The 25781-nt window shown below is 29.7% G+C and overlaps 1 protein-coding gene across 2 annotated transcripts in view; it reads left to right on the top strand.

The window, feature by feature from the left end:
* The window catches only part of LOC111677215 (coronin-1C-A), a 43643-nt gene extending 22426 nt beyond the window's left edge, over window positions 1–21217 (top strand). Inside the window, exons 2-8 of one of the 2 annotated variants that reach the window (XM_046953676.1) lie at window positions 7716–7817; window positions 7971–8461; window positions 16095–16361; window positions 16432–16845; window positions 16906–17199; window positions 20339–20536; window positions 20614–21217. In XM_046953676.1, the coding sequence (XP_046809632.1) occupies window positions 8264–8461; window positions 16095–16361; window positions 16432–16845; window positions 16906–17199; window positions 20339–20536; window positions 20614–20874 (1632 nt within the window). In that variant the 5' untranslated portion in view covers window positions 7716–7817; window positions 7971–8263 and the 3' untranslated portion in view covers window positions 20875–21217. Of the gene's footprint in view, window positions 1–7715; window positions 8462–16094; window positions 16362–16431; window positions 16846–16905; window positions 17200–20338; window positions 20537–20613 lie in introns of both variants that reach the window. The other variant, XM_046953677.1, reaches the window with a different exon arrangement.
* The last annotated feature ends 4564 nt before the right edge of the window (window positions 21218–25781 follow it).

The raw sequence follows: 25781 nt of genomic DNA on the forward strand, positions 1-25781 counted from the left end.
GTCGTAAGTTGCTTTCCACCGTCTTCTGCCAGACGGTGCGCCTAACACCGTCGACTCCAGTACAATCCTTTCGTACTATACTTTACAAGTGGTCAAAATTCTGCTGGATTAATACACTCTGTATATTCCATTCATTGAAACATATTTAAGATATGAGGCGGCGCTTAGAGCCGAACGGCTCTTAACTTTAGGTGAACTGGCTAAAAGCGGTTTTAGCACACGTCATTAATGTACACTGGTCACATTGGAAGGTTATACACAATCATCGGACGTGCCTGATCGTATACCAGACACAGAATATGTCGGAAACTTTGAAACGCTGATCCCAGATAGGATGTCTTGGTCAAGCGGAACATTAGAGCAAATAACAGTAGGAATCCGTTGTTACACGGATCTAAATTGGGGGATAAAGTGGGGCTGGGGTAATTTATTGAAAATCCAGAAGCAGAAATATACCATCGAATATTTCACACAAGCTTCCGGGCAGAAGTACGAGCAATAACAGAATTCGTAAATTGGATTACAATAAATACGGCGAAACAGCCCTTAACATATTTACCGACAGTGAGAAGGCAATTAGTTCGATATCAGGAGATAAAACTAAATCTAAGACCGTATTGGATTGTAAGAAAGCTTTAACTGAATACTCTCCCAGCCCACTCGGGAGTAGTCGGTAACGAAAGGGCTTTATAGGAAGGGAGCTCGAGGCAGTTAGCCTGACAAACGCAAAACTATTCGACGCAACAAAAGCTGAACTAAAAATATGGATGAGAGAATGCCATAAGGTAGAACCACAAAAATCCTATGGGGTGACCCTGATGAGAGCAAGACGATAAATCTCCTCAAAATGAGCAAGTCTGAAGTTAAGCCAAACATGACACCATTTCCGTTGGTGTAATGTTGATGTAGGTTTAATGTTAAACGACCCATAATGACTTAATTTTTTCAAATAATTAAAATGAACTTTAAACCTAAACATTTTATCAGTAAATAACTAACATAAAATATAAGAGAAATACAACTGAAAAAGTTTAATGACCTTTGGCATTTTCTAACTACCACAGAAGATCTCTACTTTCCAAAGGAAAAAAAGTTTAAAAAACTTTTAGTTAAACTCAAACAAAACTTTAACTTAAACTATAAAGGTATTCTAAAAACAAACATTTAAGTACACTTTACAAGATAACTAACAAAAATACTAAAAATTTAATTAATTTTCTTTTCACAAAATTTGATTTACACAATTTGCCCACAAAAAAAACAACAAACCGCAAAACAAACCTTAAAAGTACTTACTTACTGCTGGCGCATAAATATTTATTTTGATGTTTAAATTTTGTTTGAACCATGATTAACATTTAATTACTTTGTAAACAAACATGTCTAAACATTACCACAACAACAACTCTCTTTAATAAAAAAAAAGAAAATAACAAAAACATACAACATGTTGTGAGCTTGTTTGTAAGTAATATATATTTAGCACATACTTTCAAACATACATATTCATGATGTATGCATAAAACGAACATGTAAACAAAATAAAGTTCAATGTCAGTTTGTAAATAGCGCCACCTGTTGTTGTTGTTGTTGCTGCTTTTGTTTTTATTGCTTTATTGAAAATGTTGTTATACTATTATTGTTATTGTTTTATAAATTGCAAATAAATGAATGAAAAAAATACAAAAATCCATTGATTTTTTCCCGTCAGTCTCTCTTTACTATCTCCTCCTATCTCTTTCTCCATCCTTTAATACCGTTATACTTTGCTCTTTGGATCATTTTCATATTGCCATGGAAAATTGTGTGTGCGTATTTTAAATTTCTTATCATTTGTTTTATTTTTCTTTTATTATTCATCTCTTTCTTATGCGTTTTATTGCTATTATGTAAGTCTGGTAGTTAACAATGGTCTGAAAAAAGTTGCATGAACAATATGTTATTCACTTGTTGTTATTGTAGTTTTTTTTTAATATTCATCTTAAGGCCATTGTTGTGTGATATCATTTTCATATTTTGTTGTCATAATTTTTACACTGTAAAAAAGAAAACAACATAAAACAAGTAAGAAGTTATAGTCGGGCGAGGTCAACCATATAATACCCTACACCTGTATACGAATAAAATGTGATTTAGTTTTCATAATAAAGTATTAAAGTTGAATTGTACGTTGCCTCAGATATACTTAAGCCATTTATTGTTTAATAAAACTGTGAATATTTAAGTAAAATTTTGATGGGGGCTTTTTATAGGGGCTAGGGGTCAAATAAGGCCCCATAATTATAAAGTTCATCAGGTTCTTCAAGGCTAGTATAGAACTTGTTTTTGCAGTTTTTTGTCGAGATACGAGTATATTAAACATAATTATAAAGTTAAAAGCCCTATTTGGCGGGTCCAGTTGTAGGTGAAATAATGGACCGATGTTAACTATTTTGGGGTAATAGAATATCATTAACCAAATTTTATTGAATTATCTTCAAAATTGCGACCTGTAGTTTGATTAAATCGACTCAGAAAATGATTCTGAGCCGATTGGTATACTTTAAGGAGGGTATAGGACCAATATTATTGTACATTACAAACACCAGCACAAACTCAATATACCCTCCCCATTAAGTGGTGTTGGATATAACTAATCTCAAGATATAAAACTGAAGCATAACCGAAAGGCTGCTAAGCGCTGTAAAATTTACTTACTATAGAATAAGTGATTCCTTACGATAATCTGAAGCGTTAGAGATCATATATGGACCAAATTGACACCAACGTTGAATATCCATACGGCTGAGTCTGGGTTAGGACACTTTTCTATCTATTACGATCATCATAAGGAATTTATATTGAATGCAACTTAAGCCTCCTTTACACGAGCATATGAATAATGAAACCATGACACAATGAGAGAAAATACACATAGAAATTCGTATTCGTTTGAAGTGAAGATTGATTGAAATGTTTAGAATTTGTGTCCGGACTGAAGAAGACGTCCGTCTATATAATCATGTATTATTATGTCTTAACGAAAGAGAAAGTAGAAAAAAATTTAAAGTACAAAAATTTCTTTATGTGTATTTGAAAAACTTGTATTATTATAAAGCCGGAGGTCCACACTAGGCGTCTTCGCGTCAAAGCATTCATATCTTCTTTGCATTTTACGCTTCAAGTTACATACGACGCTTTTTAAGCGTAAATTTTTTATTTTATTTTTTAAAGACTTCACGTTTTTTGTCATTAAACTCATTTTAATTTATTCGAATTTATTAATACGCTTTAAATAAAATGTCAAAGTCAGCTGTTATGTTCGTGCGCCACTTGTGACGCTTATATACTTTAGATATACTTTAAGCATTCTAAGCGTCAAGGCGTTCTACGCTTTTGTGCTTGTAACTTTTTATCATACAAATACATTTATTCTACTTTTTTTGACAGACGCTTAGAATCCGAGAAAGCGCACAACGCTTTGTATTTAACTCCAGCTTAAAATATATGACAAATGAAGTGAAGTGTGGGTAAGAGATTTACAAATTTTCCACCAATTTTTATCTTTTTAAAAAAGGACATGACGCTACTACTACTTTTAAAGACCCCGCAGGGTTGCTACTGGAGCCATAGTGAAAATATTTAAAGCAGATCACGTTCTGGCTAACTCATTCGCCTGCTTATTGTCAACCTCGTTGTCCTCGCTAAGCTGATGACATATAGATGTCATAGCTTTGTCATTTTTAAATTTGCCGATAAATTAATGTGTAGGCTTTCATCACTAAATGTAGTAATTCCTGGATCACCTGATCTGTTATTCATTATCCTACAATCTTACTTTAAAAATATTATATGGTAGACTATCAAATATGGGTGGATGTTCAATGACATCTAGAAATACCACAGAAATACTCCCACCACATATTGAATACTTTCTATATTATAAATCTATACATTAATCTATGACATGCTTGGGTTGTAAAGGTTACAATCTCAATAGATACCATTACATTTGAAGTAATTGTAATTGAAATTTCACCAATTATTAAGAATTGTTATTGAAATTGTGCTAGTATTTCGACTCAAAAATAACTCGAAATGGATACAAAAATGAGTCGGAAGTGATCAGAAGTGAGGCTCAAAAAAGAAGAATATCTGAAATAGACTAGACACTAGTCCATATACTATGCCTATTCTATAGCCTAGATTATTAGCTTATCTTTTGAAAATTCTATGGATTTATCTATTGACTAGTCGGCTGACATGTATGCAATAGACTAGTCCATTTCATAAGCCAAAAATAGTCCATAGTCTAGAGTAGATGGATATTTTGGTCTAACAGGTTTTTTAAGGAAATTAGTGTATGTTTTCATCTATTGGTCTTAGCAAAAACTGTCCAAAGCTTTTTCTTCATAGACCAGTCCATTGATTGGCAATAGTCCATAAACTAACCCATAGACTATACAACATACTAGTCCATGGACTAGGCAATAGAGTAACACATAGACCAGACTAGACATAGGCTAATCTTTTGAAAAGTCTAGGGATATATATATGGACTAGTCACCTGACTTGTATGCAATAGACTACTCATTTCATACGCAAAAAATAGTCCATAGACTAGAGTAGTCGGGTATTTTGGTCTTACAGGGTATGTACGTTTTACTTCATTCCAATAAAAACATTTAAATCATCCAAATACGGCTACAGAGCTGCTATAGGGTAACATATGTTTTACTATGCCCCACCATAATTTCTTTACTATTCAAATTAGTGCGAATATTAAGAAAATGTTATGCTAACAACAAATAACAAAAGACTAGATAAAGATACAACTAGTATTATGCATTATTGTATGAATAATATAAATATCTAAGTATTATGTATTATTTAAAAAAAAATTGAACAAGATTGCATAGTTTCGTGGTCCGACTGCTGTCTGACTCTATTATTTTATTATATTTAAAATATAATGGTTGTTGTCAACAAGTTCATTGATACAAACTCTTCGCATTTATACACATTCGTATCTTTATTTCTTTCTTTCTTTTTCTGCAGTTAGTTTTTAACAAACATATTTTGTTGCTGTACAAATAGTTGATTATACTAAATAAAATTTTTTTCTATTATTAATAATAATTTTACTTTCTTTGTATCGAATAAAATTCCTTGTTTACTCTAAAGTAGTTTTATTAGTTGTGTTGTGTTGTGTTGTGGTGTTTTTTTTTTTTTTTGCTAGCGGGAGCTATTAAATCATCAGGCAAAAATAGATTTTCTTTTGATTGGTATGTTGTTGTTTTTGTTGTGTTTATATTATTTTTTCAATACGTTTGATTTGATTAAAAAAATATTAGTTGTAAAGTTTTTTTTTTCTATCTAAATGATTAAATGTTATTGTTTTCATATGCTTAAACTTATTAGATAATAATGAAGCAAAAAATTATTCACAGTGATTAAACAATTGAAAGTAAGCTAATTGAAACAAAATATAAAGTTTGTAATATAATTAATAACAATTAATAAATTAAAGACAAAGTTTTATAATGTAAAGTGATAAAAGATTGATAGATTGTTTAACACTTTTGGCAAATATCTTAATTTGTTTGATACATGTTCAAAACTTAAAATTTGCAAAATATGTATATTTCAAAAATTTTATGTTCGAAATGTTTTTCTTAAGATTACAAAGATTACATTAAAATTTTTCTAAAATATTTTCAAAATTTTAAGATCAAAAGTTCAAAATCGAAAAAAATTGTTCTCGAATTTGGAGATTATTTTACTAGTTTTAAAAATTTTAAAATTTTTAAGATCGAAAGTTCAAAATCGGAAAAAAAATTGTTTTTGAATTTGGAGATTATTTTAAAAGTTTTAAAATAAATTTTGGAAATTCACTAAAAATAATAAAATAATATCTAAATCGTGGGGGGTCAATAAAAAACAAATACTACCGATGTTACAATTCTAGTAATTTTTTAATTTTTTTTTCCAAAATTTTAAATTTCGAAATTGGAAATTAGTCGCAAATAAAACAAAAACTAAGATTTTTATGTATCTTCATTATTTGAAGATTATTTTAAGAGCTTTAAAAATTTTTTTGAACATAAGTCAAAATATTCACAAATTTTTCGAACTTAAGTCAAAATATTCGATAAATTTTGAAATTTATTTTCCAAATTTTTTCGTTTAAAATTAAAAAATACAAGAATTTAAACTCAATTATAACTAAAATTGATATTTTTATGCATATTCATGTTTTAAAGATTATTTTTATAGAATTTAAGCAATATCGAAAATTTTCGAAATTTCGAACTTATGTTCGAAAACTATTTTAAAGCTTAAAAATCATTTCTAAATCACAGCTATTCATAAAAATGTAATTTTAGAATTAAAAATTTAAAAAAACTGAAAATAAAAAAATCTAAATGTTTAAATTTGAAATTGGGAAAACCAAGAAATTAGTCTAAAGATTAAGAAAAAATGTTTCCAAAAATATTGTCCTTTATGAATCTTAAATATTTAAAACATTTTCTGAACTTTTCTGAAGCTTTAAAGCAATTACGAAAAATTTTGAAAATTTTCGAACTTATGTTCGAAAACTATTTTCAAGCTTTAAAAACATCTCAAAACTGCAGGGATTTAAAAAATAAAATTCTAGATTTATTAAAGTCGAAAATTTTCAAAATTACAGGAATTTTTTTTTTAATATTTTCAAAATTTAGAATTTCGAAATTCGGAAAAACGAAATAATTTGTCTAAAAATGAAGAAATTTTTTTCTAAAATTGTGTTTTTTAATTTAAGACTTTTTTAAATATTTTTTTTTAAAATAAGACTTTTTTAAAGCTTTAAAGCAATTTCGAAATTTCAAACTCATGTTCGAAAATTTTTAAAGCATTAAAACCATTTTAAAACTATAAGAAATTACAAAAATATAATTTTAAAATTATTAAAGACGAAACATTTTTAAATTTTAGAAAATTTTTAATATATTTTTAATATTTTAAAGTTCAAAATTGGAAAAACAAAAAAAATTCTCTAAAAAATTTGGAAAAAAATAAGTCTAAAATTGTATTTATTATGAATCTTCATAATTTAAAGACTTTTTTAAAACTTTAAAGTAATTTTGAAAAAATTTCGAAATTTCGAAATTTCAAAAATTTTTTTAGCTTTAAAATCTTTTAACTTCTTTTAACTTTAAGGAGTTTTAGAAAATATTATTTTTTAATTATTAAAGGCAATCAATTTTAAAATTACAGGAAATTTTTAAAATATTTTTAAAAATTTTAAATTTCGAAATTGTAAAACGTAATAATTTGTCTAAAAGTTAAGAAAAATTTGTCTAAAATTGTGTTTTTTAATGAATTCTCAAGATTGAGATACTTTTTTTAAAGGTTTAAGCGATTTCGAAAAATTTTGAAATTTCGACTTTATGTTCGAAAACTTGTTTATAGCTTAAAAAACATCTTAAAACTATATGTAGTTATCAAAATATAGTTTTGAAATTATACTTTAATATTGAAGAGAACTTAAAAAAATGTTAATTCGAAAACGAAACAATTTAAATTCAACTTTTCTAGAACAATTATTTGAAGTGCTACAATAAATTTCTAATAAATTAAGTACTTGAGAGAAACAAAATAATGCAAAATATAAACACAAATTTGCTTTTAAAAATTTATTTCATATTTATTTTTTTATATTTTAACAATATTTCTTCTTTTTCTTCTCTTTTTAGTTTCATTGAACGAATGTGATTGCTTTGCCGCCTTTTTTTATCACAAAAAATTAGAAACAAAAATAAAATAAATAAATTATTTTTAATATAGATTTTATTTTTGTATGTAAAAAAGAAAACACAACAACCTCCTACAACTTCTTTACACACACACACATACACTCTCTTTGCATGCTGAATGAGTCAAAATCGAAAAGAAAAAAAAGAGCAGCAATAGAGAATAAATATTTTTATGCTGTGTAGAATTTTTTTTAGATATAAAATAAAATAAAATATAAATTAAAGAAAAAAAGCAAAACAAAAAAAACTTTTCCTATAAATTTATTGTTATTTGTACATTAAACGTGGAGTGATTGACTAAGGAAAAGTTATACATCAACAGCAAACAAACAAATAATAGAAATAACTACAACAACTACGACAACAAATAACTGTAACAAAATAAACTACAATAACAACAAAATCTTATCATTATCAACAACAACAAGTAGCCCCCCTCACCTCACCCAATCCAAACAGAGAAAATTTTGAAAAAGTAATAGAAAAAAATGTCTTTTCGTGTAGTCAGAAGTTCAAAATTTCGTCACGTTTACGGTCAAGCTTTAAAACGTGAACAATGCTACGATAATATACGTGTCTCGAAAAGTAGTTGGGATTCAACATTTTGTGCAGTGAATCCAAAATTTTTGGCCATCATTGTTGAATCGGCAGGTGGTGGTGCATTTATAGTTTTACCTCATAATAAGGTAAGTAAGTCATACACATATATTTATATACAATTTCACACACACATACACATTCATAAATATTTTGTCTTTTCCTTTTGTTTCTGCATTAGTAAAACATTTCACGTTTAAGTAAAAATATGTTTGTGTTTTTTTTTTTGGGTTTTATTCCTTCTTTAGTTGTTAGACACAGTTATACGAGTGTGCCATTTGGTTACACCGGCAGACACTTATCCAAAAAAACACTAACCATCTAACTAACCAACCGACCAACACCACACTCTCACGTAGTGCTATTTTTTCACTCTTGATTTGTTTTTGGTAAAGTTATATATAGAGTTTTGAAAATACATAACTAATAGATAGAAACTTTCGAAATATGGAGGGTGTCAAGAATGGTTTTGGAATACCCTACGATTATATTGGTAGAAAAATTAAAGAACATATGCTTATAATTTATATTCATATTATAGGTGGATAGATAGATAGATAGATAGATAGATAGATAGATAGATAGATAGATAGATAGATAGATAGATAGATAGATAGATAGATAGATAGATAGATAGATAGATAGATAGATAGATAGATAGATAGATAGATAGATAGATAGATAGATAGATAGATAGATAGATAGATAGATAGATAGATAGATAGATAGATAGATAGATAGATAGATAGATAGATAGATAGATAGATAGATAGGTAGATAGACTACTTGATTCGTTTGGGGTCCTTGAAAATCAGCTGAAGTTTCTAATAAAACCGATCATGTTTACTAGTGGTGCATCTTTGAGGCAATCAAGATCATGTAAAAGAGCTCTGCAAAGATAGAATAGAGTGTGATCCTTTGTAAGGCTAGACAGGCACATAGAAGATTTTGAACCGATCTACTTCTTTTTCGTTTAATCAACTACAGTAACCCATACGTTCCGACATATGTTCAACCATAAGATGCATAGTATTTGTACCACTTAAAAGCCTAATCAAGTTCTTACTAAAAGACATAAGAGTCCTAGTCCTATTTTCTGTCAGAGTGGGGCAAAGCAGTCTCGATATTCTACAAGTGATGATATTTGACCACCTGAGTTCCGTCTCACTCAAAGCCCAGTCATCTATCAATTTTGATAGGGCCTTCAGGGTAATGTAAATATCCTCTTGCGCAATGATTAAGTCTAGAGACGATTCTTTGGTTTTGCATTCATCATTTCCCCGGATGCCGTCATGTCCTTGAACCCATATTAACTGAAGGTGATGTTGTGTAAATGATTGAATACAATTGAAAAGAAATTTTGATTTTATAACATTGGAGTTAAGAGCCTTTATTGATGCAAGACTGTCCAAGTATATACATATGCGAGATTTTGTTCCTCGATTCTTTTCGCGACTGCATATATCTCTGCCGACTGCATATATATCTGCTGCTGTCAGACAATCGTAGAGACATTATAAGATTAAGTTTTTCAGAGACGATTCCCGATTCTGCCCTTGAGCCATCGCTTGTCGGTATTCAGGCCTTGAATGACCTATTTATATGAGACAGTTCATATTATGAGATGGTTTAATGTCTGTTATATCTAGTACCTTCTTTGATATCTTAGATTAATGTTTAATTCCAGCGAAAAGCTAGGATTTTTCTTGTGTAAGCAGTCTTTCCACAAATCTTGGTCTTAAACTGGCTGGAGCTGTATACCTATATTTACAAATTTCAAATTTCCACTTTAATAAGCAAAACTGAATCCATACCACTTTAGATCGGTATTGAATTGAGTGGTAAAGGGGCCATATAAAAGGTTTTCTTAATTTATCAAAATAAACAATTTTACAATAAGGTAAAATCATTCAAAACTATTTAAATGAATAATATTTTAATTTTATCTTAAATTTGTTTATATTATTTTAATTTATATCTCATCCATAGCCATTTATAAATATATTTATTTATTTTAATTTGAGAAAAAAATTTCCGTTAATTTTACTTTTTTCCAATATTTATTTATATTTTTCCCAATTTTTTTTTGTTCCTCTTGTGTGCTTTTTTGCGCGCGTTACCCCATTTTGTTGGCCATTGGCCAAAACAAAGAGAAAAAAAGCAAATTTTTCAAACATACACCGAAAGAAAAAAAAACTAAAAACGAAACAAATTGTTAAATATATGTATATTTATGTATGTAGATTTTGTACAAGTATTAGTTTATAACGCATGAAACAATCAAGAAGTAGTCTATTTTTAAAAATAATTTTCTGTTTCATTTTCCCAAAATAGTCACAAACGTACTACAAAAACAAAAGCAACAAAAAAATCGTATATCTTTTATTTTTTTTTTTTTTTGTTTCAAAAATTTTGAATTCATATACAAAATATTGAAAATTTATTTTAAATCTCACTTTTGTTGTAGTGAGGATGTGTGAGTTTGATTGGATTTGTGTTTAATGTTTTAACGGAAATAATATTTTTTAAAATTGAAAAATTAACACCTTTGTCTTAAGGTATGACGTCAGTGTTTTTGTTTATCCGCGTTTGTTATTTAAGGAAAAATACAGGTCAATAGTTTTACTATGATACCGAGTAATGATCTGCTTTGAGTTCTAATATGGCCTCATATCAGGTTTTAAAACCGATTCTCATATCAAGTGAAATCCTCATATCAAGTTTAAAAACCGATTCTTAATTCACACCTCGAATATTGCGAAAAGGGAGATTTTTTTCACACTTTTTATTAAATATCTCGAAAAATTTATGCCATAGAATAATTTTGAGTTCATATTAGGATTCAACAACTCAAACTCAACGTATACTCTTGTCAAAGTTCAATGTCTAGTTTTCGACTTTTTAAAATTCTTAAAAGTTTTCTTAATTCCTGTGAAAAAGTAAATTTCCTGTGAAAAAGTAAATTTCTTCAGATATCTCGAAAACATATTGTCAGGAATAATTTGAAAAGAAAATAGTAAGATCAGAGCAGTTTAAAATAGTTTGCGACTTTAGCTTTCAAAATTCTTTATTTATTCATATTTTGAAAAAATATTTTAAATTTATATTTTCATCAGAAATTCTATTCATATGTACTAGAATATACCTGTCAGTTTTTATTTAAATCTTTTAATTTTTGACACCTGTTTTATACACACGACACCGATATGCTATAGATACATATATACATATAATTTACTTACAGTATCCGCCGGATATTATGACTTATAGCTGCCAGCCACAACAAAAAATAACCCATACATCTAAACAAAAAAATATGAAAAAAAATTAACAATTTTTTTGGCGAGAGTCACATTGAATGACGACAAAGGTGCACATACTTTTGTCAATTAAACCATTTCCAAACTGATATGCAAAAAAAAAGTGGAAAATAAACTAGTCGGATGCAAAGTAATATTCTAAGGTGTTTTTGAAAAGTTTTGAGGAAAATGCATTGTACAGTGCTAGATCTGGTCGACTTGGACGGATAACTGAAATTTCTTTAATTTCATCGTAAGATCTTTTCTTACAAAATAGGAGTATTTTAGGGTGAATCAATTCCTTTTGCGAAATCATTTGGACAACTGTTATGGCATATCACTATACGAGAAATTAAGTTTCAGAGACCTCCATTTAAGAACTTGCGATTAAAAGTCGTATTAGGGTAATGTCTGCCAATTGAACCAGCCTTAAAAGATTCATTCTACAAACGTTGACTTTTTTTGTCAGCGACTTTAACCTTTCGCATATTGACCGTAACGTGGTTCAGCGGGAAGATTCTATAAAGCCAGGTATCATATACTTCTTTGCACTGTGTAGAATCTTTTGCAAAATATCATCTCTTGCTGGTGACTTCAATGGAAAAAAGCTACCTATCGCTAATGAAAGTTTTAATGTGCCAGTTGATTTGTGCGTTGCAGAAATGATTATTTTGATAAGGAAGAAAAAAATGAAAATCTAATTGTAAACATTAAACAGCTGTTGCATACAAAATCAACTATTGTTAATGAATTGTTCACAACACGTTCACGATTGGCGATAACTAAGCCGCGTAACTGAGAAAAAAAGCTTTTGCATTTATTCACTAAAAGAGTCCCATGTGCTCTAAGTGTTTGGCCTTATTTATTTGTGCCCTATTTATATGTGCTCTAAGAAGTGCTGAAGGCTGTCGAAGACAGTGGTGATAATTCGTCCATTTACAGATATGCTGAGCGTCCTTAGTTTAAATAAAATGTCACTACAATCGCAACTTAAAGAGTTTTGTCTGTTCTTCGATTAAGTTGTGTAGCATCATTCTTACTATTGTGGAAAAATGATACCGAGGTTTCTGAAAATTATCTTATGGAATATTGGAAATTTTAATTTTAAGATATTTGAATGTCTGGCAACTCGACTTGATGAAATTACGCAGCTGTGAAATTGACTATGTAAAGATCGACATATTGGGGCAGAGAAGAGTTCGTGATCTCGTTTTTCAGCATTATGTGATTTAGGGCGATTTTCTGATAAAGATAATATTCATTCTTTGGTTAAACCTGGTTTAATATATGTTTCGTGTTTTTCAGTTATCAGTAAAGTTACTTAGGTCGGGTTTTACTGATAGAGATAATCTTCATTCTTTGGTTAAACCAGGTTTTATATATGTTTCTTATTTTTCAGTTATCAGTAAAGTTACTTATTATCTTAGTTTAACTGAGTGTAATTGACCAATTAAACTCATGTTATAAGTGACAAAACATAATTAACAAAAACAATAAAACAATGACTTCGGAAGAACAAAAACTTAATATTTTAAGTAAATTGCAATTTTCTGATTTGTTTTGTTTTATTTATTATTGTGTTAAATGTCTATTTAAAATTTTTCCAAAATTTTTACATTTTACAAAAGTATTGTTTGCAAAAAAACAGCTGTTCATTGTTTATGTTTTTGAGTAAAAACTTGGCAATACTAACAAAGATAACTGAGCTTAAATATAAAACTGAAAAACACAATCATCGGTTAAAGTCCGCTTAACCAATGATTTCTTACTCCTAGTTTAACTGAGGACTAAGAAACCCTCCCTAACCGTGTCAATTTCCTCGGATAAATAAATGCTTTTATATGATTTCTTAAAAATATGATTTTGTCTAATTTTCTTCATATATTTTTATACATTAGGGCGTTTTTTCCGCTAAAAATTATTTTTAATCTTTGGTTAAACCTATATATGTTTTGTATATATATATATATATATATATATGTATATGTTTTGTGTGTTTCAGTAAACAGTAAAGTTTATCTTATTATCTTAGTTTAACTGAGTGTTATTGGCTAAATAAATCCATGTTATACTATAAATGAGAAAACGTTCCCACGACAATTGGATCTTCGCTCTGGAACGACTCGAGTCATACTCGGCCAAAGATTGTCAACCCAGCGACAGCTGTATCAACCGAAAGTTTTTTCCCCAGGAAAGAACTATCGGTCACAGTCGAGCTGTTACAACAACAACGACATAAATGAGAAAACAAAATCAACAAAAACAATAATATAATGAATTCGTAAGAAGAAAAACTTAATATTTTATGTAAATAGTAATTATCTGATTTGTTTTATCAATATTATTACTGTTTTACATATTTTTTATAGTTTTTCAAAAACAGCTGTTTATTGTTTACGTTCTTGATTGAATAGTTGGCAGTACTAACATGGTTAACTGATCTTAGATCCAAAACTGAAAAACACAATCATAAGTTAAAATCCGCCTAAATTTGTTTCGAGTTTAATGCAACAGCAAGTTAAGCCTAGTTTAACTGAATAGTAAGAAACTTGTAATTACTATCTTACATTTAGGGCGGGTTTCTTTCTTACTCCTCAGTTAAACTAGGCTTTACTTGCTGTTGTGTTAAACTCGGAACAAATTTTGGCAGACTTTAACCGATGATTGTGTTTTTCAGTTTTAGTATTGCCAACTTTTCACTCAAAAACATAAACAATGAATAGCTGTTTTTTGCAAACAATACTTTTGTAATATGGAAAATTTTGGAAAAAATGTTAAATAAACATTTAAAACAATAAAAAATACAAAAAAAAAAACATTTCAGAAAATTGCAATTTACTTAAAATATTAAGTTTTTGTTCTTCCGAAATCATTGTTTTATTGTTTTTGTTAATTGTGTTTTCTCACTTATAACTTAAGTTTAATTTTCCAATAACACTCAGTTAAACTAAGATAATAAGTAACTTTACTGATAACTGAAAAACACGAAACATATAATAAACCAGATTTAACCAAAGAATGAAGATTATCTTTATCATAAAAACTCGCCCTTATTGAAATTTCATTATTGTGCTGCAAAATATATACTTATACAGCGGGAATTATTTTGATTAGTGCGAGAAGACTAAATACAATGACTTGTATAGAGGTTGTATAATAACTGCAGTACTTGAGGAAAGTACTTGTACATGTACCGGCAGATAAATGTATAAATATTGCTGAGCTCACTCAGTAGTTGAAAAAGTATCACTGTGTCCAGCCTGAACTGTTTTTGTTATTGTAACAGGTTGGCTGTAACTGGATGTTATGGAAAAACAGCTGTAGCTGAGTTGACAATCTCTGGCCGATTGAGAATCGGGTCATTCCGGATCGAAGATCCATTTGTCGTGGGAACGAGCATCAATATTTGATTGATTTCGCTGACCTCAAAAAGCAGCGAATCCAACACTCCCTATGTAGACTTAACGGAATGCATAAAACCCACATTTGCCGAAACTGTGCTATTTTCCGCAATGGAATCTTAATTTGTCCATAGTCGAAGTAGAAACTAATGGAAGTTTCACATCGGGACTATTGATGAAGACAGGTTATACGGCTTTCCTAATGGTTGACTGTCTCTTAAATCTAACAATGTTCAGTACAGTTTTGAAGAAATTTGTTCTAGTAGACTTCATCTGTCTGATTGTAAGTATTCTGGTCAACTCTTTAAAAACAATTTTATAAGACGTAGATGCCACTATACTTTTATTCCCAGGCAACAAGTTAACAAAAATATTCAAAAGTGTTCCTTAATTGGGAAGATTTGTTTGGAACAAAGGACATAAATCTGTAATTCTATATAAATTGGAGGTCCGCCATCCTAAAATCTTTTCAACGAGTGATGTCAGACTTCACTGGATGTGAAGTTGACAACAAAATTGTTAATATTAGGCTTCCAGCTTAAACGAACTTGAAAGGTTGGAAGTTGACTTCACAATTCGTTCATAGTCTAAAACTAGGTCTTCATGTCTTAATTTTACTTGTAGGAAATGGTGTAAATGTTGCAATTTTAAAAAATAGAAAAAAATTGAAACAACTTTTTAATTTTTTTATGCAAAAATATAAATATTAATAAAAAAAACAAGAAAATTAATGAACAATATTTAATGAATTCAAACATGTATGAAAATCTGAGAAAAAACAAATGAAAATCTAGGTTGAAATTGAAATAGGAGCAGAGGATGGGGAAAAAATGTACAGTGAAAGATAGAAAAAATATTAATATTTCAAATAAAAAAAAAGTATGTCATGTTTCAAATGGTGTGAGTGGGTGTTTTGGATGATTGGTTAAATGGGTGTTTTTTTATGCATATAATATAAGAGCAAAAACATGTCGTGTTAGTCGTTATTAAATAAATAATTTCCTTTTATCTTTTGCTACCAGGTGGGACGTATTGCTGCCGACCATCCACTTGTTGGTGGTCATAAGGGTCCTGTACTCGATATTGCTTGGTGTCCCCACAATGACAATGTTATTGCCTCCGGTTCGGAAGATTGTGTAGTTAAAGTGTGGCAAATACCCGATGGTGGTCTTTCAAGAACTTTAACCGAACCTGTGGTGGATTTAGTTTTCCATCAAAGACGTGTTGGTTTGGTATTATGGCATCCCTCCGCTTTAAATGTTCTCCTAACAGCCGGCTCCGACAATCAGGTGAGTGAATAACATAAAATTTTATTTATTATAGAATTCACATAAATAACTATGTTTTCTTGTACCTTAGGTTGTTATCTGGAATGTGGGTACTGGTGAAATCTTATTACACATTGATTCACATCCCGATATTGTCTACAGTGCCTGCTTTAATTGGGATGGCTCTAAACTGGTAACCACCTGCAAAGATAAAAAGATACGTATCTATAATCCGCGCAATGGTGAATTGGAGAGTGAGGCCTTGTGTCATGAAGGCTCAAAGGCAACGAGAGCAATTTTCCTACGTCATGGTTTAATCTTTACCACCGGTTTTAATCGTTCCTCAGAGCGACAATATTCTCTTAGAGCACCCGATGCTTTAAGCGAACCTATTGTTATGGTTGAATTGGATACATCCAATGGTGTAATGTTCCCACTATACGATCCCGATACAAATCTTATATACCTCTGCGGTAAGGGTGACTCGGTCATAAGATATTTTGAAGTAAGTTTAATTTAATATACAAATAATGTTCTTTCTAAAGTTTTAACTTAATTTCTTTAGGTCACACCCGAACCACCATTTGTCCATTATATCAATACCTTCCAAACACCCGATCCCCAACGTGGTATTGGCATGATGCCAAAACGTGGTTGCGATGTCACCACCTGTGAAATTGCCAAATTTTATCGTCTCAACAATAATGGCTTGTGTCAAGTTATTTCCATGACTGTACCCCGCAAATCGGACTTGTTCCAAGAGGATTTATATCCTGACACTTTAGCCGAAGATGCTGCTATCACCGCCGAAAAATGGATTATGGGTGAAGATGCTGATCCCGTCACCTTTTCACTTAAAGTAAGTTAACACTTGTCTTGCCTAACAACAACGCTACAACAAATATTGGAATACAGTACTCAAGGTGCTAAATGCGTTTAGCTATGGTATCATGTAATTTACCTTGATGATTTGACCATAGCCACCAAAATGTTTGAGTGCATAGTAGCTATCATATACATACGTAAATGTATAGTAAAAGAAATTCTCACAAAATTTCTCTTATATATGGAACAGTCTTGATCTGCCACGATAAAGAGTTCTAGAGAAATTGAGTTTCTTTTACGTATTTATTCTCCCCCTCTAGAAGCTAGATATTTTTTTAATCGTGTATTGAATCAGTTTAATAAGATTTTTTCGTCTGAGAATAATATTTGAAACTAATGGAGGCCTTTATGTTCTTTATACTTTACATTAATAGCATATGTCATCCCTTTGAACCCTTTCCATATCTTATCTTTCTCTTTTGTTGTTATTATAATTTGTCAGACATATACGTACAAGCTATAGAAACATGCAATAAGAGAGAAAGATTTAGAAAGTAGAAAATTTAAATACTTAAACTGTGTTGAATCTAAATCTGGCAACAGAACTTTCCCATAACATTGATATTTCGAGAGATCGTGACATACAGTTTGAAAAAAACGTTTTACATTATAATTGAGACATCACATTTTAAAATATATTTAAGAAGTATATTACTAAGATTTTAGCTAGTGCGAGGTTTATAGAACAGGTACTTTATTAGGAGCTCACTAGGGTCCATTTTTTTGATTCCTTTGTGAAAGCAGAGGCCCTCATCTCTTCTTTATGACAACTTCAATAATAGTCTTTGAGTGTAAGACCATGCCACTTACACAGTGTCCATTATTAACAGAAATTAGATGTTTCGAGGAAAACCTCGAAATATAAAAAGCGGTCTTAGTTGAGAATTCAAAGTTCATAAAGCGTGATAATAGTAAACCGTCGATATTTTCATTAAATAGTCGATCCTATCTGTCAAAAATATTGACAGATATATAGTCATGATTATATATTGATCTATTGCCAAGACTATAGAATGATCTATAGTCAAGACTATAGACTGATCTATAGTCAAGACTATAGACTGATCTATAGTCAAGACTGTAGACTGATCTATAGTTAAGACTATAGACTGATCTATAGTCAAGACTATGGACTGATCTATAGTCAAGACTATAGACTGATCTATAGTCAAGACTATAGACTGATCTATAGTCAAGTCTATAGACTGATCTATAGTCAAGACTATAGACTGATCTATAGTCAAGACTGTAGACTGATCTATAGTTAAGACTATAGACTGATCTATAGTCAAGACTATGGACTGATCTATAGTCAAGACTATAGACTGATCTATAGTCAAGACTATAGACTGATCTATAGTCAAGACTATAGACTAATCTATAGTTAAGACTATAGACTGATCTATAGTCAAGACTATAAGATCTCTAAGTCAAGACTATAGACTGATCTATAGTCAAGACTATAGACTGATCTATAGTCAAGACTATAGACTGATCTATAGTGAAGACAATAAACTGATCTATAGTCAAGACTATAGACTGATCTATAGTCAAGACTATAGACTGATCTATAGTCAAGACTATAGACTGATCTATAGTCAAGCCTATAGACTAATATATAGTCAAGACTATATGTATATAGGACTATAGACTGATCTATATTCAAAGCTAAGACTTGTCAATAGTCAAGACTTTGGACTGATCTATAGTCAAGACTATAGACTGATCTATAGTCAAGACTATAGACTGATCTATAGTCAAGACTATAGACTGATCTATAGTCAAGACTATAGACTGATCTATAGTCAATACTATAGACTGATCTATAGTCAACCCTATAGACTGAACTATAGTCAAGACTATAGACTGACTGTAAATACTAACTGATCTAGTAAATACTAACGTAGTGTCATCTGTAGTCGAGACTATAAACTGATCTATAGTCAAGACTTTAGGCTAATGTATAATGAAGTCTTGACTTAAGATCATCGAGTGCTCTATATTAAAGATTATAGACTGATATATAGTCAGGACAATATACGTATCTATGCTCAAGACTATAGACTATGAAAGTTCGAACTGTAATAGTAGAAAAATAATAGAATAAAAAAAATTGCTGAGAACTATTTGGTAAAATATGAAATCAAGCTTGAAGTCAAAGGAAATAAATCTTTGAGAAAACAACTAGTAGAAGTTATCATAAATGAATTTTTGGTAAAATTAACAATTCAACTTCTCCACCTTCTATAGAATCTTAAGTAATTTAAAAACGTTTCAGTTATCTCTAGAATAACCTGTCCCTCGAGTTTAAACAAAAAATCCTGTTTTAAAACTCTGCTTATCCAATGTATTCCAATATTTTTACAAAATTGTTCTTGCCTGGTTATTGATTGGTAAAGTTAAGTTTTTTCTGCTTCTGGTTGAATTGTACCCAGTTTCTGCTCTAAATAATAAAACTAAAAAAATGTGTTTCGTTTAAATGTTAAGAAGTTATATTGTTAATTGCTTGAATGGTTTTTGGAATGTGTTCTATATTTATGGTGCCGTTTAAGCGCTTTGTTTAAAAAAGTCCCTAAATTAATACGAAAAAATGCTTTAATAACTCATATGCTTATTCATTACATTATCAAAGGAATCCATATATGAAATTTCCAACATCATACAGTACCATGAAAACGAAAATTTTATACTTTCTGATGAGGTTTTTGTTTACAAACGAACTTATACAAAAAGCCGATGAAAATCTAACAATTAGAGATCGAAAAGGAAGGAAATAGATTTACTAATTTGAAGATCTTTTCTTGTTGTCATTAGATCAAATGTAAAAGAAGAAGTTTGGTAAGACATTTTGGGTTTATTTCAATTATTTACACATTAACTAGATTCTTTTTTAAATGTTTTAAACTGAAACAAATCCTTAATGTAGTTACGGTTTTCAAAATCTCATCAGAAGTGTTTAAAATTACCACAAGAGAAGTTTTCTCTTTACATGACTTCTCATTTGTAAGCGCTCGCTGCAGCTGTGCGTGTACATGCTCCCGCTAGTTGTGTTTTGTGTTGCTTGTTTGTTTCACAAAACTTTAATGAACAGAATTACTAAAAAATCTAAATAGGATCGTGTTTCTATTGTACAGGGTGGTTATGTATCAAATTCGGGAAACAAATCGCTGTCGGTGTCCAAGAAGGCCAACATACTCAACAAAGCAGCAGTGGGAACCTCAAAAAGTGCCAGCACAGCGACATTGGGCGGTGGAAATCATGCTGCCGATGTTGGTTCATCCAGTGGGTCAGCGACGGTTAGTGGAATAACTGTAAGTATAAACAAAAAAAACCGAAATTTTTCTTTAGTTTTAAACTAATTCAACAAATTTTAAATGTAATTTTACAGGAAAAAGATTTACGTGATATCACCGATGAGATACGTAAACTTAAGGCGATTATTGTTAAACATGAAAATCGTATACGTGCCCTTGAAGCTGCCGTCAGGGCTCAAGAAGATGATACCGATGCTGTAGCCACTAGAAATGCCAATAATAATGCAAACAGCAATAACGACACCAAAGCCTCCGATAGCAATAAAAAGGACACCAACGACTCAAGCGCCAACGACAATGGTACTTCGGCTACTGCAGCGTCAGACGAGGCGTAAATGCTGTTTGCTGTTTCATCGTTTTTTTATATAAACTACTAGTACTACTCTTCTATCACTACTATTACTGCTACAAAGTTTGTAGTTAAATAATCTATTACTACCTTTTTCAACTCTACTACAAAACTACTTCAACAAATTTGTCAACAACAACAACAACTATAAAGAAACAATTTTCAAAAGAAAATAAACTACAAATTAAAGTAATAAGTTAAAATGCAAAGCGTAGGAAAAAATCAAAAGAAATGTGCACGTTTTATCGTGTCTTTCTTTTATTATTATTTTTGTTTTTTTTTATAATTAATTATAATTATTACACAAACCACAAAGAAGAAGGAAATTATATATTTTTTAAATATTTGCTCTATATAATTTATAATTTTGTATTCTTGTATTAATCCTTTCTTAATTTTTTTTTATTAATTATAATTTTTATCATTTTATTTTTGTATTATTCAAATGCTTGTCATCTTAGTTTTTTTAATAATAATTTAAAAATTTTTACTGTTTGTATCTTTCTTTAAATAGTTAAAACCTTTTACTACTTAACCTCTCTCTGTATTTATTATGATTTTTTTAACACAATTTTTCTTTTACTATTGATAAAATTGTTTTTATTTGTATTATTATTTTTTTAATTTCTATAAATTAATTTTTTTTATTATTATTATTTTTTTATTAATTATAAAAACAAACAACAAAACAAAACTTAAATAATTTTTAATCGTAAACAAAACCATTTTAAATCAACGTTTTTTTAATTGATTTTTTTTTTAATTAAAAAAAAGCCTCAAAAAAGCTCAACTTTAATTAAGTATGATGATGACTAAAACAAAAAATGAAGAAAAAAAACACATTTTTTTAATTTTTAATTTATTTTGTTGAATTTAATTTGTTACAAAATATCCCTCGCGCCCTCCCCACTTACAACTATCATAATCATAAATAATTTGCAAAAGTAATTAACCATCTGCCTTCTTTACTTAACAAACAGCAGCAGCAACAGCGTCATTAAATTAAATTATTTTTTCTTCTTGGTAATAATTATTAAATAAATCAAATATAAAGCAAGCAACCCTCCAAATATATTTAAAACAAACTAAAAATAAACAAAATAAAAAACATACAAACTATTTTAATAAATCCGCCCGTGTTTGAAACAATATTTTCTCTAATTATTACATCTGAATAAAGAAGAAGAAGCCAAGGTAAAAACCGAAAATAAAAACAATATTTTTTTGTAATTAAATAATATAATAAATATATAATTGAAATAAACGCCACCCTCCCCATTTAATTATAACAATTATTATAACTATTATGCCTCCTCCCAAATAAAACAAAAAAACAAATACTTTTTGTAAGTTTTTTTCAAAGAAAATAAAAATTAATGTTAAATAAAAAAAGAAAACAAAAAAAGAAATCACTTTTATTTACTTTGTATTTCAATTTACAAAAGTATAGCATACTTTTAGGCTTTCATTAAAATAATGTACGAACGACTGAGGGCGGGTTTCTTACTCCTGAGTTAAACTAGGCTTAACTTGCTGTTAGATTAAACTCGGAACAAATTTAGGCGTACTTTAACCGATGATTGTGTTTTTCAGTTTTAGATTTAAGCTCAGTTAACTTTGTTAGTATTGCCAACTTTTCACTCAAAAACAAAAACAATGAACAGCTGTTTTTTGCAAACAATACTTTTGTAAAATGGAAAATTTTTGGAAAAATGTTAAATAAACATAAACAGAAAATTGCAATTTACTTAAAATATTAAGTTTTTGTTCTTCCGAATTCGTTGTTTTATTGTTTTTGTTAATTGTGTTTTCTCACTTACAACTTGAGTTTAATTGGCCAATTACACACAGTTAAACTAAGATAATATGTAACTTTACTGATAACAGAAAAACACGAAACATATATTAAACCAGGTTTAACCAAAGAATGAAGATTATCTTTATCAGAAAAACTCGCCCTGAAACGCCTACATAAAGTAACTTTTTATGTACATACATAGTTTAAAAGGGGATGTATATCAGGCATGGAAAATCAAAATTTTAAATTAGTACTAATTTTCCGTTTTGTTATACATGACTATAAACTAGCTTATAGATTAGAATATATACTATAATATAGACTAGACTATATGCTATAATATAGGCTAGACTATAACATAGTTTAGACTATTGACTACACTATAGATTAGACTAAAGACCACACTACATATTAGACTATAAAGTAGACTTTTATATAGATTAAACTAACGGCTGCAATGTAGACTATAGACTATACAACAGACAATAATATAGACTAGACTATAGACAAGAATATAAATTATATTTAATAAAGACTAAGGTTAGACTGGACTATAGACAAGATTATTGATATATGAGTTAGAAAAAGTAAAGATAATGTTGTAATGTTTTCATATCAGAAAGTAGGGTAGAAGGGGGATCAATCGCCATAGGGGCACATCTGTCAATGCGAATAACTTAAAAACCGAGTAATCGATTTTATCGCATTATTAAATTTTGTTTTCGATTATCTATCATCCCTGAAAATTTGAAATGTTAACTTTACATATGATGGGAGACAGACATGATTAATTGTTTTTCAAAGGGCTGTGAAAATATTTCACTGTATGAACTTTTTGTGCTAACTTTTTTAGTTTTTGTGACAGAAAAAATATATTGGTCAGTATTAGAATGTCAATAATAGTGAACACTAAGACATATTAAAATTTTCGATAATATAATTTGAAGCCCGAAAAAAATGCAACTAAACCCCAGAACAGCCCGTGGGGCACATGCGCGCCAAATATATGTAATGCTTGTGATGTAGAACAAAATTTGGTTAAAATATAAAAAAATCAGTAATAATTTGTTTTAATTTTTTTTTATTAAGTTTTGTGAAACAATAAATATCTGATTTATTATCCTTTTTTAATCAATTAATGTATAAAACGGCAAAATAAGTTTTTATTTTTGTAATTTTTTATTTTACTAATGACAAATCTGCCCCATCCCCTTGGCGTATTTACCCCATGGATGGGGCGGTATCGCCGTTTTTGGTCAGTGCGGAAAAGTTAAAAAATATGTACATGAGGATGACTTAGGAAAAATTGAAAGGAATAAAACTAAAGCCAACATATCTAAGTATCCGAACCAAGAAAAAAATTAAGAATATGTATTGTGGTTTTAATTTGAGGCACCCTCAAAAAAAAAGTGGCATATGGTCCCCCTTCTACCCTACTAAATACTAAAGGATAAACTACAATATGTGCAATACAACTATCAGGTAAACTTTACACCACAAGTGACATTTTGTCTAGGTAATTACGATCAATTGGGGATCTTAATCAAAAAAGGACTTGGATCTGTCTGCTATGCAGACGATGTCGTTATAGTTCAAAGTGGAAATGAACCAAATTACTTCTATAAAAGAGGCTTTGAATACTTCTTTAAGCTGGGCTCAACCGAAACGTTTAAATGTTAGGCCGGTAAAAACTGAAGCTTGTCTTTTTACAAGAAAAACAAAAAGGAAAGGAAATACCGACAGAGTTAACTAATCATTTACCGGAAATTCAAATTAAGACTCCACATAAAGGATAAAATCAACACTGCACAACGGCTCTGAACCCTTTGTAGAAGAACCATAGGAAATAGTGCCTTAGGCTCACTAAGACACATTGGCTTTATAAAAGCGAAATAACCCTAATTCTAACCTATGCTTCAAGGATCCGGAGGACTTTTTCTTTTTAATTAGTATGACGTTGTATTATTGGCCCCTATTCTGCATTTCACTTTGGTATTCTGCATTTCGATTCGACTCTCTGCCACATAACTGCCGGTTCACACTAGGAAACTTTTTTTGGGAAACTTTTAATTTTGCGTGAAAGAGAAAGAATATCATTCATCTTTATCGCGGTACGGAGTTTCTCGTTCTCGGAAAGTTCTTTTGTTTTGTTGTTCTTCTCATTCGTACAACAACAAATCAATGGAATTAACACGTAGTTTCTGAAACAATTGTTTCTATGTGTAGGCATTAAGGAAACTTAAAAAAAAAAAAAAATTAAGAAAAAGTTTCCTAGTGTGGACCTGATATAAGCAACAACTTACAAAAACGTAGGTACGATCGTAACGCAGAGTACACACGTTCGTAAAGCATTGGAACGAAATGGAATTGCTTCTTCTTTTTCATACGATTCAGTTTTTTGTTGGAATACCTTTTTTCGATCGTTGCGTAACTGAATGCGTAAACGCAATCGAAATGCAGAATAGGGGTTTCAATTCGAATCGAAATTTTCTCCGTTTGGCAACCGATGCGTGCTCGATCTCATACCAGATACAAAATATGACGAAACATTGAAACACTGATCAAAAAGGCACCGTTTAATATACAATATAGTGGCAATGGATACATTTTAATGTTTAAAATGCAAAATCCTAAAAAAATTAGTTTCCCCGATTTAGCTTTTGACATTAACATGTTAAATTTTTTATGTAGAATATTTCTATAAAGAAAAGTTTTACTAGTATACAACATAAATCATAAAAGTAGTTCAAATTTCAAAAAAGAAAACTTTTATATATTTTTTATTTAATTGAAAATTAATAAAAGTCATGTCCGATCTTTTGTTTGAGTCACTGTATGTATATCTTACCTAAAATTCATTATTATCCCACCGCACATTTAATCTGTTGAAATATCTTTTGTACCAACAGATAACCGTCTCTGGGATTTAATAATTAACATTATTTAAAATAAATAAAAATTTAAAAATAACTGAAAACTTAGCCGGCTTTGAATATGCCTCTTTTAAGTTAGTGATCTAGTCTGGTAGACAGAAGGTGGTGGGTTCGATTCCCACCTGAGGCACTGATTAAGCAGAGCAGAGCCCTAGGAAGTGT

The sequence above is a fragment of the Lucilia cuprina genome, chromosome 6 (genome assembly GCF_022045245.1).
Source record: "Lucilia cuprina isolate Lc7/37 chromosome 6, ASM2204524v1, whole genome shotgun sequence".
NCBI classification, from domain to species: Eukaryota; Metazoa; Arthropoda; class Insecta; order Diptera; family Calliphoridae; genus Lucilia; species Lucilia cuprina.